Genomic DNA, 16,263 nt, shown 5'->3' with positions numbered 1-16,263 from the left:
AAAAATCAATTTAGGGAAGGGTTAATTTTGGAGACAAGCTCCTTTCTACCTTCTTTATTGTTATTTTTCAGATTGTGTTTGATATTTAGAAGTGGAGGAATCACATGGTCTGACTTGTGAGAAGTGGGGAGGTTGTGTTTGTTGTTGTTTTCTTTTCATTTACTACAATGTCCTCATTCAGACCCCCTGAATTATCTCCGTCTGCCCAAGCCTCCCATAGTGATTGCTGTTTTTCCAAGTTCTTTGTGAGGGAGGATGGGGAGAGGTAGCAAGATATGGCCCTAACATTCATGAAGGTCTGGGTCTGCATTAACTCAGTAGCCAGCCAGCAGGAGGATGAGAAGTTTAACATTATCCTCAGATACATGCCAAGTTTTAGGACAGCTTTATCTCATAAAAAAAACAAAACAAAACAAAACAAAACAAAACAAATTCTGGCAACAATGTGGAAGCAAATCCTGCAAAGAGCAGAAATAGTGTCAGGAAGACAGGTGGGAAGGCACTGAAGCCACTCAGCAAAACAGAACAGGGACTGTACGAGGTAGGGAACACTAGAGAGGAGGCTGCAGGATTAGAAGGATTCTTTTTAAAACATACTTGAGACAGCTTATTAGTCATCGAAGAGTAAGTACCAGTAGACAAGTGGAGATGTGAATCTGGGGCTATAAATAAGGTAGTAAAATGAGACCGACCCAAGGGAGCTGGACATGGTGGCACACATGTAGTGTCAGCATTTGGGAGGCACATGTGGGAAAGTCACCCCAAGTTCTAGGCCAGGCTGGACTACTTATTGATGCTCTGAAAAAAGGAAGTAAGGATAGAAAGAGGGGGAGAGGCAGGGAAGGAAGGGATGAGAAAGGAAGAGTCTAAGGGTCCTCGGGATGTGCTTCAGTGGTAGAGAAGTTCCCTAACACGTGCAAGGCTTCTGATAGTTCTGATCCCTGTTGTCATCAGTGCCACCACTAAAAAGTAAAGAAGAAATCAGCCAACCAAACACCCACCACCGTATGAGGACAGAACGGTGCAGCATGTCAGAATGCTACTCAGAATGGCATGTAGTTTAAAGTCTCTGAATTACTTGTTTCTGAAATTTCCTGTTTAGTTTTTTTCAGGCCATAGGTGATGTGAGTAACTGAAACTGGAAACAAAAGCCATGCATCATAGGAAATCACTGTACATAAACATCCCCTAAAACATCAAGGAAAAGGTAATTCAAAACCTCAGTAGATGGAAAGTTAAGAAAAGGTAATTCAAGGAAAAGCCAGATAACCAACCACCCAACCACTCTTCCAAAGTAAAGCCATAGAAATAGATGTGAAACTGTTAGCAATCAGTGACACCCAAAAATAAAAGCATTGGGCTGGTGAGATGGCTCAGTGGGTAAGAGCACCCGACTGCTCTTCCGAAGGTCCAGAGTTCAAATCCCAGCAACCACATGGTGGCTCACAACCATCCGTAACGAGATCTGGCGCCCTCTTCTGGAGTATCTGAAGACAGCTACAGTGTACTTACATATAATAAATAAATAAATCTTAAAAAAAAAAAATAAAAGCATTAACGAACAGTCATCAAACACAGTGACAGAAAGAGTGTTCAGTTGTTAGAGTAAATGGAGGTGAGACTAGGAGATGGGAAGAAAGACCAAGCAAGGGATGGCACTGGCTGAGCAGCAGCACTTGTTCTGCAAGCCTGAGTCTGAGTCCCAGCAACCCTCATGCAAAAAGCCAGGCCGGGCTGGCGGTGGTCTGAATCAGCATGGCCCCTTAGACAAGTGTGTCTGAGTGCTTGATCCCCAGTTGGTGATCTCTTTAGGGAGGTTAGGAGATATATTCTTGTTGGAGAAATTTGTCACCTGGGGTAGGTATTGAGGTTTCAGAAACCCACAGCATTCCCAAGACATGAAAAAAAATCAGAAATAGACTCAAATATATTTATATATTGTGAGAATAAATGGTGATACTTCAGATCAGTAGGAGAAATATGAATTACTCAATAAATAATAATGGGACAACTAGTCATATAGAAGAAAATAGTTTGCATTTCTACCAACCAATTGTAACAAAATGAAGTTCAAGTGGGGATTTAGATGTAAGAAACAAAAGAACTAAGAAATATATAAGGGAAAATATCACAAATATGTCACAAAACTCAGAGGCCGTTAAGGAATCTGTAAGGGAAATTCAGTATTCCAGACTCAAAAGATAAATGGACTGGGCCTGCTGCCTCACCATACTTCTAATCTCAGCACGTGGGAGGCAGAGGCAGATAGATAACTGTGAGTTCAAGGCCAGCCTGGTCTAGTGAGTTCTGTGCCACTTGTCACTACACAGTGAGACTGCCTCAGGGAGGGAAGAGATGGGTAAATGCAGAGGTGGCAGTGATTCTGTTTGAGTACTTGTGTGCTTTGGATTGAATCAGAGCCTTGCAGTGCTAGGCAAGTGCTCTATTACCAAACTCAATCGCCAAAACTACTTTTTAAAAATATGTAAAAAAAATAAAAATATGTAAAGAGAATAAATAAAAATGACCCAACAACCAATAGAAAAAAGGCAAGAGTATCTGCTGGTTTACAGACCTGACATTAAAGTAGTTCTTATCAAAAAAAAGTGACAGGAGAGATGGCTCAGTGTTATTAGCAAGAGCACTTGCTAACTCCAGTCCCAGGGCATCCTATGCCCTCTTCTGGCCTCCATGGGCACCAGGCATGTACATGGTGCACAGACATACATTCAGGTAAAACACCCATACACATAAAATGATGACGACAATGATGATGACGATAACGACAACAATAGTAATGCACAACACTGAATGCTGTTTGCAAAAAAAAAATGAATAGAATTGAACTTATAACTACTGTTCATCTAACTGCCAAGATAAAAATGAACAATGAAGGTACTCTCACATGTTGCTGATAGGAGTATGAATAGGTAGAATGATTTCAGATCATTTTATTAGAAACTAGAGAAGTTTAAAAGTGCAGATATGGTTTATAATTGGTTTGCGTTATTTGTAATTGCAGAAGCTGGGGCCGTAGATCACTCTTGAGTACACAAGCAGAGTCTGAGATACACCCCTTTCCAGTCCCACCTCGATTTACATAGCCTACCTAGAGGCTGCACAAACATGCAGAGGCTCTGGGTTACAGTTAAAGAAGCCTGCTATATTTATGTTGTGGGATACTATGTGTGTGTCCAGGCTTCTTAGTATTGCACACTCCCATTTGTGCTTTAAATACACATGGACATCTGCTTGTCCATACACAGAGAATATCCTGGAAAGGCACCAGTAAGAAGGTGAGTCCCTCTGAGAAAACTGATTGGGGAAGAATTTTAACAGGGCAAATTATTTCCAGTTGTCTAATGTTTGAGTCTTTGGGTTTCATGGCACATTCATTTGAAAACATATGAAGTTGTTTTTTTTTTTTTTTTTTTTTTTTTTTTGAGACAGTGAAGTAGTCTTCACTGTGTAGTCAGTCTGCTCTTGAATCTAGGATTATCCTTCTGTCTCTACCTCCTGAGTGCTGGGAATATGGCTGTACATCACTATGTCTAGACAGAATCTGTGGGCATGATGCTGGTGGCTTTTGAGACAGGCATCTCACTGTGTAGCCTTGGCTATCCTGGAAGTCACTTTGTAGAACAGGTTGGCTTTGAGCTCATAGATATCTGCCTGACTCTGCCTCAGTGCTGGGATTAAATCATGTGCACTATGACTGTGAGTGATTTTTTTTTTTATAGGAAAATGGTAACTGTTATGATGGACCGTTCACAGGCAAGGGGATACAAGGAATACTAAACAAAAAGAATAGCCCTCTACAGTAACTTACGTACCCACTGACTGAGGAGTAGCCTCGAGTAAAGTGAAGAATAGCCCTCTACAGTAACTTACGTACCCACTGACGGAGGAGTAGCCTCGAGTAAAGTGATCAGTTGACTAGGATATTGGAAAATGAACTCACATACATTGCTTATGGCCACACAGTAGATAGCAGCTTTTTAAAAGAGCAGTGTGTCGATGCCATCAGAATTTAAATCATGTGCTTGTAACCCTCAGACTTTATTCCATAGAAACACTAGCACATGTAGGATGAGTCTATGTGTAAGGATAGGGAGGCATCATGGCATGGTTTGTAATAGCACAACGTTTATATTGTCCTTCAGGCTCTCTAGTAATAGAATACTGTCCGAGGGACTAGGCAGCTGCATATAAAGTCATGTAAATACACCTCCAGTGTAGCTTGCCAAACAAGAGCAGGGTTGAGCTGAAACTTGCCATATATGCTACCTTTTGTAGTCAGAAGCCACTGACCTATCTGATCTATCAGCTGGGAGGAGTGGTTATTTTCTCCTTAATTTTGTCCTTCCTGTACGTATGTGGGTGACAGAGGACAACTCTGGGGGAATCTGTTCTTCCCTTTTACTACAGAGATTCCAGGACTTAAACTGGGGCCTGAACTCGGGTGGTTGGGCTGGGTGGCAGTGCCTTTCCTAGCTGAGCTCTTTCCTGCAGGCTCCTGAGTAACTGGGAGGGTCGGCTCCACTGCCACACTCTTTCAACAAGGAGTCACTCTCCACTCCTTCACCCTTTACTGCTCTTACCACCATTTACTCGGATATGTCTGTCATCTGATTGCTGGCCTTGTTTGTTTTTGTGTCTCCTCTCAGTTGTGAGGCAGACTCTTGTTTGTCTGTTTTCTGTTGCATCCTCTGGGTGGAGACAGTGCTTGACTTATGGTAAATATTTGGTAAATGTTTTCTGAATGAAATAAACGTGTTTTAAATAAATATCTCATTCTATTTTCCTTCAACTTTGCTTTACGGAGATCTTTGTTTACAAAAGTTTTTTGTTGTTTAATTTCCAGGTTGTCAAATGTATCAATATTTTTTTTGCTTTGATTTTACATTGTTCTTAAGAATAGTTCCTGGGCTGGTGAGATGGCTCAGTGGGTAAGAGCACCCGACTGCTCTTCCGAAGGTCCAGAGTTCAAATCCCAGCAACCACATGGTGGCTCACACCATCCGCAACGAGATCTGGCGCCCTCTTCTGGAGTGTCTGAAGACAGCTACAGTGTACTTACATATAATAAATAAATAAATAAATCTTTAAAAAAAAAAAAAAAGAATAGTTCCTTTTAGGAGTTACAGAGACAAAGTTTGGAGCTAAGGCAAAAGGATGGACCATCCAGAGAATACCCCACCCGGGGATCCATCCCATAATCAGCCATCAAACCCAGACACTATTGCATATGCCAGGAGGATTTTGCTGAAGGGACCCTGATATAGCTGTCTTGTATGAGACTATGCCAGTGCTTGGCAAATACAGAAGTGGATGCTCACAGTCATCTATAAGGTGGAACACAGGGCCCCCAATGGAGAAGCTAGAGAAAGCACCCAAGGAGCTGAAGGGGTCTGCAACCCTATAGGTGGAACAACAATATGAACTAACCAGTACCCCCCCCCCCCCCGAGCTTGTGTCTCTAGCTGCATATGTAGCAGAAGATGGCCTAGTAGGCCATCACTGGGAAGAGAGGCCCCTTGGTATTGCAAACTTTATATGCCCCAGTACAGGGGATACCAGGGCCAGGAAGTGGGAGTGGGTGGGTAGGGGAGCAGAGCAGGGGGAGGGTATAGGGAACTTTCGGGATAGCATTTGAAATGTAAATAAAGAAAATATCTAATAAAAAAAAAAAAGAATAGTTCCTTTTGGGGGCTGCTGAGATGGCTCAGTGGTTAAGAGCACTGACTGCTCTTCCAGAGGTCCTGAGTTCAATTCCCAGCAACCACATGGTGGCTCAAAACCAACTGTAATGAGATCTGAAGACAGCTACAGTGTACTTACATATAGTAAATAAATAAAATCTTAAAAAAAGAGAATAATTCCTTTCTGTTCTAGTCATTTGAAATTCTCCATGCTTTTTTTTCTTCTGTTTTGTGTTTTCCAGTTGAGATCCTTAATAATGTTTATATATAATTTTTTTTATGGAGTCTGAGGTTGTAAGCAGTATTTTAAAAAAATAATTACTCTTTTTTTTTTGGTTTTTCTTTATTTGGCTCATATTTTATGTAGGATAATCTACGTGTGTATTTGTGTGTATATGTGAGAGTGTGTATGTGAGAATGTATGTATATGTATTTATGTATGTGAGTGTATATGTTTCTGTGTATGTGTTACTAGGGTTTGAACCTAGGGCTTTGCCCATGCTAGCTAGCCATGTCCATCTTCCAGGATTTTTGTTTGTTTGTTTGTTTGTTTTTCAAGACAAGGTTTCTCTGTGTAACAGCCCTGGTTATCCTGGAACTCGATTTATATATCAAGCTGGCCTTGAATTCAGAGATCTGCCTGCCTCTGCACCCCTTGTCCCCACCCCAGTGCTAGGGTTAAAGGCATGCACCACCATGCCCAGCTCTTCCAGAATATAAATGAAATCAATGCTGATTAGGGGAATTAGGAGTTAGTAGTGTTGGTAATGTCTCCCCCAGAATGCTTTCTGTTTGTAACTACTCTTCTAGAGGGATAACATTGCTTTTCATATGATAACAATATAGTCATTGGTAATGTACTAAAAGCACTCTGGTTCACTGATTTGTTCCTAACTAGGGAAGTGCACAGGCACCTGCTGAGAGACCTCAGCCTCTGAAGCCCCCCAAGCTTCTGAAGAACAAAGGCATATTGTGCAAGCCAGTCACCCAGACCAAGGCCACCTCTTGCAGACCGCATACCCACCATGCTGCTTGCCAGACAGGTAAGGAAGTGTCCTGGCACCTTGTATAAGCTTTGTTTTATTATGAAAAGGTAAAGGCAGTAATTCTCAGTGTAAAGTATTAATTCCTGGATTATATACTTCAAATCCATATGCATACAAAGTATTAGATGTAGAGGTAAACATTTTATATGTGTGTGCACATTACTTTTTCATATGTATAAGCCATTATAATTACTGATATACATATTTGCTTAAAAGCATTACCAGTTGAGTCTTAGTTGATCCAATCTTTTTTTCTTCTTTTCTTCCTTCCTTTCTTTTAAACTCTGCATTTAATTATTTAATTATAGGTTATTGAAATAATAGATAATAGGTCTGGGGTGTTGGTGATAGAAAGTTGAACTCCTACATGGAAAAGCTATAAAGTGTTGCCCCAATCAATGGTAATGCCTTAATCTCATATTCCTTGCATATTTCAGTTATTTTAATAGCCAGCTCTGCCCAAGGTGTGTGTGTGTGTTTGTGTGTGTGTATGTTGCCAATGTGTCAATTTAGAGCTTTGCATTTTGCCACAGAGCTACAGTCCCAGTTTCTTTTGTTGTTAATCGTAACTTTATTCCATAGACTAACATATAAGTAAAATCTTAGTCTGTGCCTGGGTGTTATGGTGAGCTACTATAGTCCCAGCTATTTGGGAGAATGAGGCAGAAAAGTCTTGAGTTTAAAGCCATTTGGGGCTGAATAGCAAGAGCCTGTCTCTAAATAAACAAACAGATAAAGCTTACTCTGGTAAAAGTAATATTGACATTTTAATAGAGTTCCTTTCCTTTGGTAGGAGTCAGAATTCTTTTACTTGTTGTTGTTGTTGTTTTTGTTTTTTGTTTTTTTGTTTTTTTGGGTTTTTTTTCAAGACAGGGTTTCTCTGTGTAGCCCTGGCTGTCCTGGAACTCACTCTGTAGACCAGGCTGGCCTTGAACTCAGAAATCCACCTGCCTCTGCCTCCCGAGTGCTGGGATCAAAGGTGTGCGCCACCACTGCCCAGCCAGAGAATTCTTTCTTCAGGAAATTTGATTGTTTTATATTTCTGTGGAAAATGATACTCTTGCCTGTTACATGAACTTCTGAAACCTTTCTCTTCATGTAAACAGTAGTAAAGGGTCTGTGGGCATCCGGGATGTTTGTGTTTAATTTTCATTTTGTTCTGTATTATTGGGTCTTTGGGCCTTTTTGTTTTTTGAGTTAAGATTTCTCTGTGTAGCCCTGGCTATCGAGGAACTTACTCTGTAGAACAGGCTGGCCTCTAACTCACTAGATATCCACCTGCCTCTGTCTCCTGAGTGCTGGGCTTAGATTCTAGTGTACACAACACAGCCAAACTCCAGGACTGGCCTTAGAGTTTACATGTGGTTGATTTGTCTGTCTTGGTGCTGAGGATTGGCTGCAGGGTGTCACACATCCCAAGTAAAATGCCCTGCCACTGAGCTGTACTCTAGCCCCTAAGTGTTCTTTTCAACTGCTAGATTTGATTTTTTGGGGGGCGGGGGTTTCGAGACAGGGTTTCTCTGTGTAGCCCTGGCTGTCCTGGAACTCACTCTGTAGACCAGGCTGGCCTTGAACTCAGAAATCCACCTGCCTCTGCCTCCCGAGTGCTGGGATTAAAGGTGTGCCCACCTAGATTTTAAATTTTTTAGGCAGCTTTGGGTCAAGCTGTGTTAATAGATCTTTATCCAGTTTTTCATAACACATTTGTTCATATCATATTTTACATGTTCATATCGTAACAGTGATTCACATATTTCCTTTAGATTTACCTCTGCCAGAATGGAAGAGTGAAGAACCTGAGTCTCCACCTGCAAAAAGAAGAAGACTAGACGTCTCCCAGACTTACAATGCAGAGTATATCAGATTTGGTTTCATTCTCTGTTCTGGATCACAGGAAAGTTCACTAAGCCCACAGTGTGTCATTTGTGGAGAGGTCTTATCTAGTGAAAGTGTGATGCCAGTAAGTCTTTCTAACCATTTGAAGGCAAAACATTCAGACTTAGAGAACAAGCCAGTAGACTTTTTTGAGGAAAAATCACTTGAAATGGAATGTCAAAATAGTTCTTTAAAAAAGTGTTTACTAGTTGAAGAGTCACTTGTGAAAGCTTCTTATTTAATCGCTTTCCAAATTGCTGCCAGGAATAAGCCATTCTCGATTGCTGAAGAATTAATTAAACCATATTTAGTAGAAATGTGTTCAGAAGTTTTGGGTTCAAGTGCTGGAGACAAAATGAAAACCATCCCTCTTTCTAATAGCACAATTGGGTGCAGGATCAAGAAACTGTCTGATGACATCGAAGATCAGCTGCTGCAGAAGGTCAGGGAGTCCAGGTGGTTTGCCCTTCAGGTGGACGAGTCGTCCGAGGCCACAGAGGCGCCGCTTCTCCTCTGCTATGTCCGCTTCATTGACTATGACCGTGGAGATGTGAAAGAAGAATTATTATTTTGCACTGAAATGCCTTCTCCGAGCACAGATCTTGAAGTGTTTGAATTAATAAATAAATATATTGATAGCAGATCTCTGAATTGGAACCATTGTGTTGGTTTCTGTACTGATGGGGCCGCAAGCATGACTGACAGGTATTTTCGTTTAAGGTCAAAAATTCAAGAAATTGCCAAGAATACAGTGACATTTACACATTGTTTCATTCACCGTGAACACTTAGCAGCTGAAAAGCTATCTCCATGCTTACATGAAATTCTTTTGCAGTCATCACAAATTTTAAGCTTTGTAAAGAACAGTGCCTCAGATTCACAAATGTTGACAATTTTGTGTGAAGAGATGGGATCTGAGCATGTGAATTTACCACTTAATGCTGAAGTACGCTGGCTGTCGAGAGGGAGAATTTTAACAAGATTATTTGAACTGAGACATGAAATTGAAATATTTTTAAATCAAAAGCATTCAGATTTGGCCAGGTATTTCCATGATGAGGAATGGATTGCAAAGCTAGCCTATTTAGCAGATATATTTTCACTTATAAATAAATTAAATTCAAGTCTCCAAGGAACCATGACTACTTTTTTCAATTTGTATAATAAAGTTGACGTGTTTAAGAAAAGGCTAAGAACGTGGCTGAAGCGTGCACAGGAGAGTGATTATGGTATGTTCCCTCTGTTTTCTGAGTTCTTAGACTCATCAGATGTAAGTGTGAAAAACATTGCTAGCATCATTTTTGAGCACCTGGAAGGACTTTCTCAGATATTCCGTGACTGTTACCCACCAGAAGAGGACTTGCGTTCCGGAAATCTGTGGCTCGCAGATCCTTTTGCCACTTACCACAATAACAATCTCACTGACTCCGAGGAAGAAAAACTCGCCGTGTTATCTTCCGATACGGGATTTCAGTCAGTTCATAAATCAATGTCTGTCACGCAGTTTTGGGTCAATGCAAAGACAAGTTATCCCAAGCTCCATGAAAAGGCAATGAAGCTGCTGCTGCCCTTCTCAAGCACCTGTCTGTGCGATGCCACCTTTTCGGCCTTGACTGCATCCAAACCGAGAGACCTTCGGACTTGTGGTCCCACCCTAAGACTGGCAGTCACGTCATTAGTTCCAAGGATAGAAAAGTTAGCAAAGGAGAAAGAGTAGCATCCGTATTGCTTCTCATCAGAGTGTATAATTTTGTGTTAAATTTTGTATAAGTATCCTAAAATACAGTTTGCTGATGTATCTGTATTTTCAGTGATTAAATGTTTTAATATTTTTCCTTTGTTGTACAGGGATTTAAGAATTGTGGAACTGAGTATAATTATATATAATTTTAATAACACAAGGGAGAAAATGTAGCCTTTATGTTGGTGATTGTTCTTGAAGTTTCAAGAGGAAATGTCTTGTTTACGGAGTTCCCCAAGAGACCAGGCCAACCCACTTGTCCCAGTACACCAGTTAGAGGTGAGCAGTGAAGGGCAGAGCAAGGCTGGGCTGGGAAGAACAAACTGTGACTCACTGACCCCACCTCAGCAGTTTTTGTTTTGTTTTGTTTAAGACAGGGCCTCTCTGTATAGCCCTAGCTATCCTGGAACTCATGTCAACCAGGCTAGTTTAGAACTCAGAGATCTGACTGCCTCTGCTTCCTGACTGCTGGGATTAAAGGTGTCCGACACAATGCCACCGTAGTTTGAAGGACTAACTAGGACTCTGAACTATCACAGAAAAAGGGAACAGTGGAGGGTTAGGCGCCTGACATCGGGTCTTCTTGGTAAGGACAGTCGTCTGATTGATCATTCTTTCAGTTCTAGTTTTGCAAATGGTTTTGGAGAAGTTCCCACTTTAGGGGAGCAGTTTGGTTTTGGCCTCATCACTGTGGCATTCGCTCCCTTTAAGGAGTGATCTGCTCTGCCAGACTCGCTGTTGCTTGGAGCTGGCTTTGCTTCCTCACTGCCATTATGTTTATGGGTGAGTTTTGTCTTTCCACGGTTATCTATCACAGGAGAAAGTGACTCAGGGAAAAAAAACGTGACAAAATAGAGTTAAGTCAGGCCAGCAACCAGTACCTTCCTGCATGACCAAGTAGGCATGTGCACTTTAAAAACATGAGCAGTTTTAGTCACCAGACATATCGCCAGCCCTCAGAGAGTTATGTAGATGGAAAGCAGATCCAAGTACGTGGCCAGTAAGCATGAACAGTGGGAGGGTTTGAGACCATAGCATAGGGTTTGAGACCATAGCATAGGGCTTCTTTTGGACCCATAAACCAGGGCTTGGGAATTATTTTATTTTATTTTGAGACTGGCCTTTGCGATATAGTCCTCACTAGCCTAGTTCTTGCTGTGAAGTCCATTCAACTCTGGGCAGTCCTCAGGCCTTATCCTCGCTAGTTGGGGAATTACAGGCACATCATGCGTGGCGGTAGCCGGCTTTCATGAAAGGTCAGATAGTATTCAGTGGCTCAGCCATAGATGGTATACAAACAGATGCAGGTCAACACTTCCACTCTTGTACCCCGAGGTGTTAGTTTTATATAATTTTCAATTGTTGTGAAAATTCCTTGAACATTGTTTAATCATTTCTAGAATGTTATTATTTTCCTTATGGGTGTGTGTTAAAAAACTCGACAACCGGAAAAAATTGGTCCTCTGTTTGCCAGTGCAACCAAGTAAGGGATTCTTTAAATATCTTTCTCATTTTTCTTTTGGTTGAGCTATGGGAGGGGCAGGTATCTTAGGCATAGGTGGACCAGAAAAAATTACAGTTACTGCTTTATTGCTCATTAATTGTAGGGTTCACTGATTTTCCAGTAACTTTCTGAAGGCCATTGTGCAACTTCCATACAGCTGCAGACCCAGAGACACCCAGGGAGTTGGGTGGTGTCAGATTCCTCTAGCACGGGTGGGCTTGAAGGCCGGATCGCGTGGACACACACCTGATACTCTGCACCCTCCACAAAAAGAGTACAGCCTGTGAGGAGAGGCCTCAGTGGGCGGGTCTTAGCGGAGGTGGCCATCAGTGGGCGGGGCTGGAAGTTGGGCGTAACCGGGTGGGCGGGCCGGACCGACTGTGGTCTTCCGGTAGAGAGGAAGAGTCGTCCGGGAAGGCGGGAGCTGCTATGTCGTTCAGGCTAGGCGTGTTGCGGGTTCTGCTTGGCGTCTTCTTCGCGCTCACCGGGGCTGCCAAGCTCTTTCAGGTTTCGGCCCCCGTGTCACAACAGATGGTGAGCGGCACCCGGGGAAGGACAGTGTGTGCTCGGTTCCCGGGGGCTTCATGCCTTCGGGCTCGAGGCCGCCTGGGCCTTCCCTCCAGTTTTCTACACCTTCTCCAGGTGGGAGGGCACGGGACTTCACTGCTGGCGGAGCATGTTGTCCCCAGGCCGATTTAGAGTTGGAGAAGTGATGGGACTCAGGAGGTCCAGGAACACAAAGTGAAAAAGTGACCTAGCACCCCTCTCCACCCACCAACCCATAGTTCCAGGTTGGGGAGGCAGAATTTTACTTTATTTGGTGTTTGTTTGTTTGTTTGTTTGTTTGAGCTGGTCTTCTGAATGTGTCGCTCTGGCTGGCTGGCCCGGAGCTCACTCAATGTAGTGGCTGGCCTCGAACTTGCAGAGATCCACCTACCCCTACCTCCAGACTACTGGGATTAACGGCTTACCCACCTTAGAAATCTTTTTTAAGCTTGAAACTAGCCATGATGGTAAAATGTAATTTGCCAAAACATAACACAGCAAGTCAAGCAAGGCTCAAAGTAGACCAATCCAACTAGACTCTCACGCAGCCTGGGACAGAAGCATAGAAGTCACTGACTGTAATTCTTTCTCCCGAGAGGGTCCACCAGCAGTTTCCAGACTCTCAGAGAAGCCAGGCTCTGTGGAAGACCCCTGTTGCCTCCTCCCAAGCCTGGGTACTACTACGATTTTCTTCTTTTCCTCCTCCTCTCATCCCTTCCTCCTCTTCTTCCTTTCCTCTTTTTTCTTCTCCTCCCTCTCCTCCCCTCCTCCTCCTCCTCTTTTCTTCTTCTTTCTTCTTTTTCTTCTTCCCTAAGATGGTGGGTTCTTTAGGACAGATATGGTAAAAGCCAGACAGCTTAAACTCTCTGCAGGTGTGTCTCATGTGCGGCCCTTGGACCACATACACTCCAGGATAGCTGTCACTATAGCCCAGCATAAAAGTGTAAATTTAAAATTCGTGCTTTTTTTCCCCCTTTCAATTCAGATGTGGGGTTCCGGAGCAGCTCTGTAGGTGACAGCATGGAGCTCCCTCCTTGGAAGCCAGAGTAGAACAGGCAGGGCTACTGTTGGACCACAGGAAACAGTCCTGAGGGTGGAGCGGGCCCAGGGAAGGGTCTGAGTAGGGTGTGTTACACCCCCTCAGCTGTTCCTTGTGTCTGCCACAGTAGAATCAGGACCTGCATAGGAGATGGAAAGTGTCAGTCATTCTCTAAGGAGTCTATCCATCCCACCTGCAGATATTCAGAGAAATGAGAAACTAGGCCTGGTACAAAGAATCTGTAGCCCTTCTTAGGCCCTGGCCCTAGATGGGAAAGTCAAGCCCTGCTCCCTTCTCCTGGGATTTGAGCTGGGTTATCATCTATGGAGAGGTCTGGTGAGGACATACGGGCATGTCTGTTCCTAATTCCAAAAGTCAGCCCCTCCTTGCCGGGCTCTTAAACTACTTGCAGTAGTTTTGTTAAGGGAGCCGGTTATAGGCAGAGGAGGTCTAGGTGGTGCCTTCAGGCACTGCATTTTCTGATGGGTAGTACTGACAGGTGTTCCCTACCACTCGTAGAGAGCCTTGTTCGAGCAGTTTGCTGAGGTGTTTCCATTGAAGGTGTTCGGCTACCAGCCAGACCCTATAAGCTACCAGACAGCTGTGGGATGGCTGGAACTGCTGGCTGGGTTGCTACTGGTCGTGGGTCCACCTGTGCTACAGGAGATCAGTAACGTCCTCTTGATCCTTCTCATGATGGGTAAGGGGGCAACTGGGCTCTCCTGGGGGTGATAGGAAAAAATCAGCTGTTTTTCCTTATGCGGTCTTCTCTTTTCTGGGACTGGGAACACTTCCTGCTTTGCCACAGCTTTTCTAATCTTGAGACCAGGAGTTTTTGAAACGCCTTGTACCATATCCTGGACACTAACACTGTCACATGCTTTCCCCATCCTGTCTGTGGCTGCACAGTGTCCCAGTGTAAGCACAAAGCATGACCTCAAGAGCTCCTACTCTCTGATCAATGCTCACTGCTGTAGGGTGTGGAATAGCAGTTACCACTTAATGGATAATGTGTCTTGTGAGTGCCGGAGCAGCCAGCAGGAAAGCTGGAGTCCCTTGACCGGAGAGGCAGAGAATTTCTCTAGAAGACACTTTCTCAGGAGTGCCACCGACAAGAGATGCCAGTGTACAGACAGGACAGCTGCTGCTGCAAAGGCTAGACACCCCTGTGCTGACTCCCGTGCCCTGGCCAATGTCACGTTATTGCCACTAAAACATTCTTTCCGTGTGTAAAGCTTTCGTCATTTTCAGATCATTAACACACTTTTTCCTCAAGCCCTTCAGCCCCAATGTGAATCCCTCCAGTAGGTTTAGGATTATTAAGAAAGAGGAGAGGGAAAGTTAGTTTCCACATCCCAATCTTCCCACTTTGACTCCCCCGAGCTCCAGGGCATACATTAGCTCAAGAGGCTTCTATTTCTTTGTCCTGCTCCTGGAAGAGGGGTAGAGGGATGATTAATTGGGGTCAGGGGTCAGGGGTTGGTGAGCTGGAATGGGTCAGCCTGGGCCAGAATCCTTGAGTTCTTGGATCTCCTGGGCGTCTTCCTTTCTGTTCTAGGGGCTGTCTTCACTCTGGTGGTTCTGAAAGAGCCACTGAGTACTTACGTCCCAGCTGCTGTCTGTCTGGGGCTCCTGCTGCTGCTGGATTCCTGCCATTTCTTAGCTCGTACTAAGGGAGCGGTCAGATGCCCGAGCAAGAAGATTCCTCCTGCACACGGGAATTGAGTCTTCAGGCCATGTAGCTACCTCGGCAGGAACAGTCACAGCGCACCATCTACCACTTTGTCAGGTCCACAGTCATTCAGTGTAAAAGAGCTGTCTTGTCTAGGCCTCAGTCTCCCCTAATAACTATGTTGCTCTGTTTTGAGGGCAGCATTAACCCTTTTCATGTGATGTGAAAACAGGAAGTAAGCGGGAAAGAAGCTAAAACCACTCCAAATTCTAATGCCCCATGAGTAATCATCTCAATGTTTTGGTGTGACTGTGCCTAGCCATCTTTTTCTATGATTATATAAAGATGCATATTTTTTTAAACGAAATGAGACAGTATAGCCTATTGCCCACTGTTAAGATCCAGAGTTCTTTAACATGACTCATGTTTTTACTTCATCAATGTTCATGGCTTTTACTCTGTTCACTGTGCTGAGGATGAAGAAGTGGCCGAAGCGCTAGGAGCACTTGCTGCTTGTGCAAAGGGCCGGGGTTCAGTTTCCAGCATCCTCATGGAGGCTCACAACTCTCTACATCTGATTTCAGAGGATCTGGCACCCTCTTCTGGCCTTTTGGAGCACCAGACATGCTCATAGTATGGGTGTGCATGCGCGCGCGCGCGCGCGCGCGCGCGCACACACACACACACACACACACACACACACACACACAAAGCACTTATGCACATAAAATAAACGTTTTTAAAGGCTGTGTTGTACTTTGTCCACTTCCTCCTGTCCATGAGAAATATCTGGGTCATTCCTGTTGTATGTGCTTGTGTGTGTGTGTGTGTGTTTGTAAAGCTCACAGCAAATGACCTCTGCATATTTATTTCCTTTTCCAAGAAGTAAGCATACTGTTTCAACAAGCACGCACATCTAGCGCATGTTTTAAAATTTTACGAGTTCACACTGCAGAGTGTTAAGTGTCTGATTTCTGCCTGTGCTCACCTGGGTCCCATGAGGGAAATTTCTTGCCATTTCTCTTTATTTTACATTTGCACTGGTGCCGGGCACCCTGCTAAAATGGTGATGTGTGGCACTTAATCCAGCATCCCCTAACACCTTAGTGGAGGTTGGGGGACATCAGCTCCCAGTAAT

The 16,263-nt window shown here is 43.7% G+C and overlaps 2 protein-coding genes across 5 annotated transcripts in view; both read left to right on the top strand.

Annotated features, from left to right (window-relative positions):
• The window catches only part of Zmym6 (zinc finger MYM-type containing 6), a 46,110-nt gene extending 35,435 nt beyond the window's left edge, over window positions 1–10,675 (top strand). For all 4 annotated transcript variants that reach the window (XM_085838938.1, XM_029476489.2, XM_029476488.2 and 1 more), the window contains 2 exons: window positions 6,601–6,745; window positions 8,512–10,675. In XM_085838938.1, the coding sequence (XP_085695064.1) occupies window positions 6,601–6,745; window positions 8,512–10,340 (1,974 nt within the window). In that variant the 3' untranslated portion in view covers window positions 10,341–10,675. The remainder of the gene's footprint in view (window positions 1–6,600; window positions 6,746–8,511) is intronic.
• A 1,594-nt stretch (window positions 10,676–12,269) lies between these two features.
• Window positions 12,270–15,874, top strand: Tmem35b (transmembrane protein 35B). The gene is made up of 3 exons (XM_021161145.3): window positions 12,270–12,402; window positions 13,973–14,153; window positions 15,012–15,874. Exons 1-3 carry the CDS (start codon window positions 12,298–12,300, stop codon window positions 15,176–15,178), a joined length of 453 nt encoding a protein of 150 aa, XP_021016804.1. The 5' UTR covers window positions 12,270–12,297; the 3' UTR covers window positions 15,179–15,874.
• The last annotated feature ends 389 nt before the right edge of the window (window positions 15,875–16,263 follow it).

The sequence above is a fragment of the Mus caroli genome, unplaced genomic scaffold (assembly GCF_978045245.1).
Source record: "Mus caroli unplaced genomic scaffold, Mus_caroli_1 scaffold_6, whole genome shotgun sequence".
NCBI classification, from domain to species: domain Eukaryota; kingdom Metazoa; phylum Chordata; class Mammalia; order Rodentia; family Muridae; genus Mus; species Mus caroli.
The sequence above is the reverse complement of the archived record's forward strand: the minus strand, read 5'-3'. Positions and strand labels throughout refer to the sequence as shown.

Bases quoted from the DNA above. Each gene is read 5' to 3' on its own strand.
- Tmem35b (XM_021161145.3), top strand. From the start codon at position 12,298: ATGTCGTTCAGGCTAGGCGTGTTGCGGGTTCTGCTTGGCGTCTTCTTC. The intron at 12,403-13,972 runs GTGAGCGGCACC...TACCACTCGTAG, and splicing joins CCCCCGTGTCACAACAGATG to AGAGCCTTGTTCGAGCAGTT. The intron at 14,154-15,011 runs GTAAGGGGGCAA...TTTCTGTTCTAG, and splicing joins CTTGATCCTTCTCATGATGG to GGGCTGTCTTCACTCTGGTG.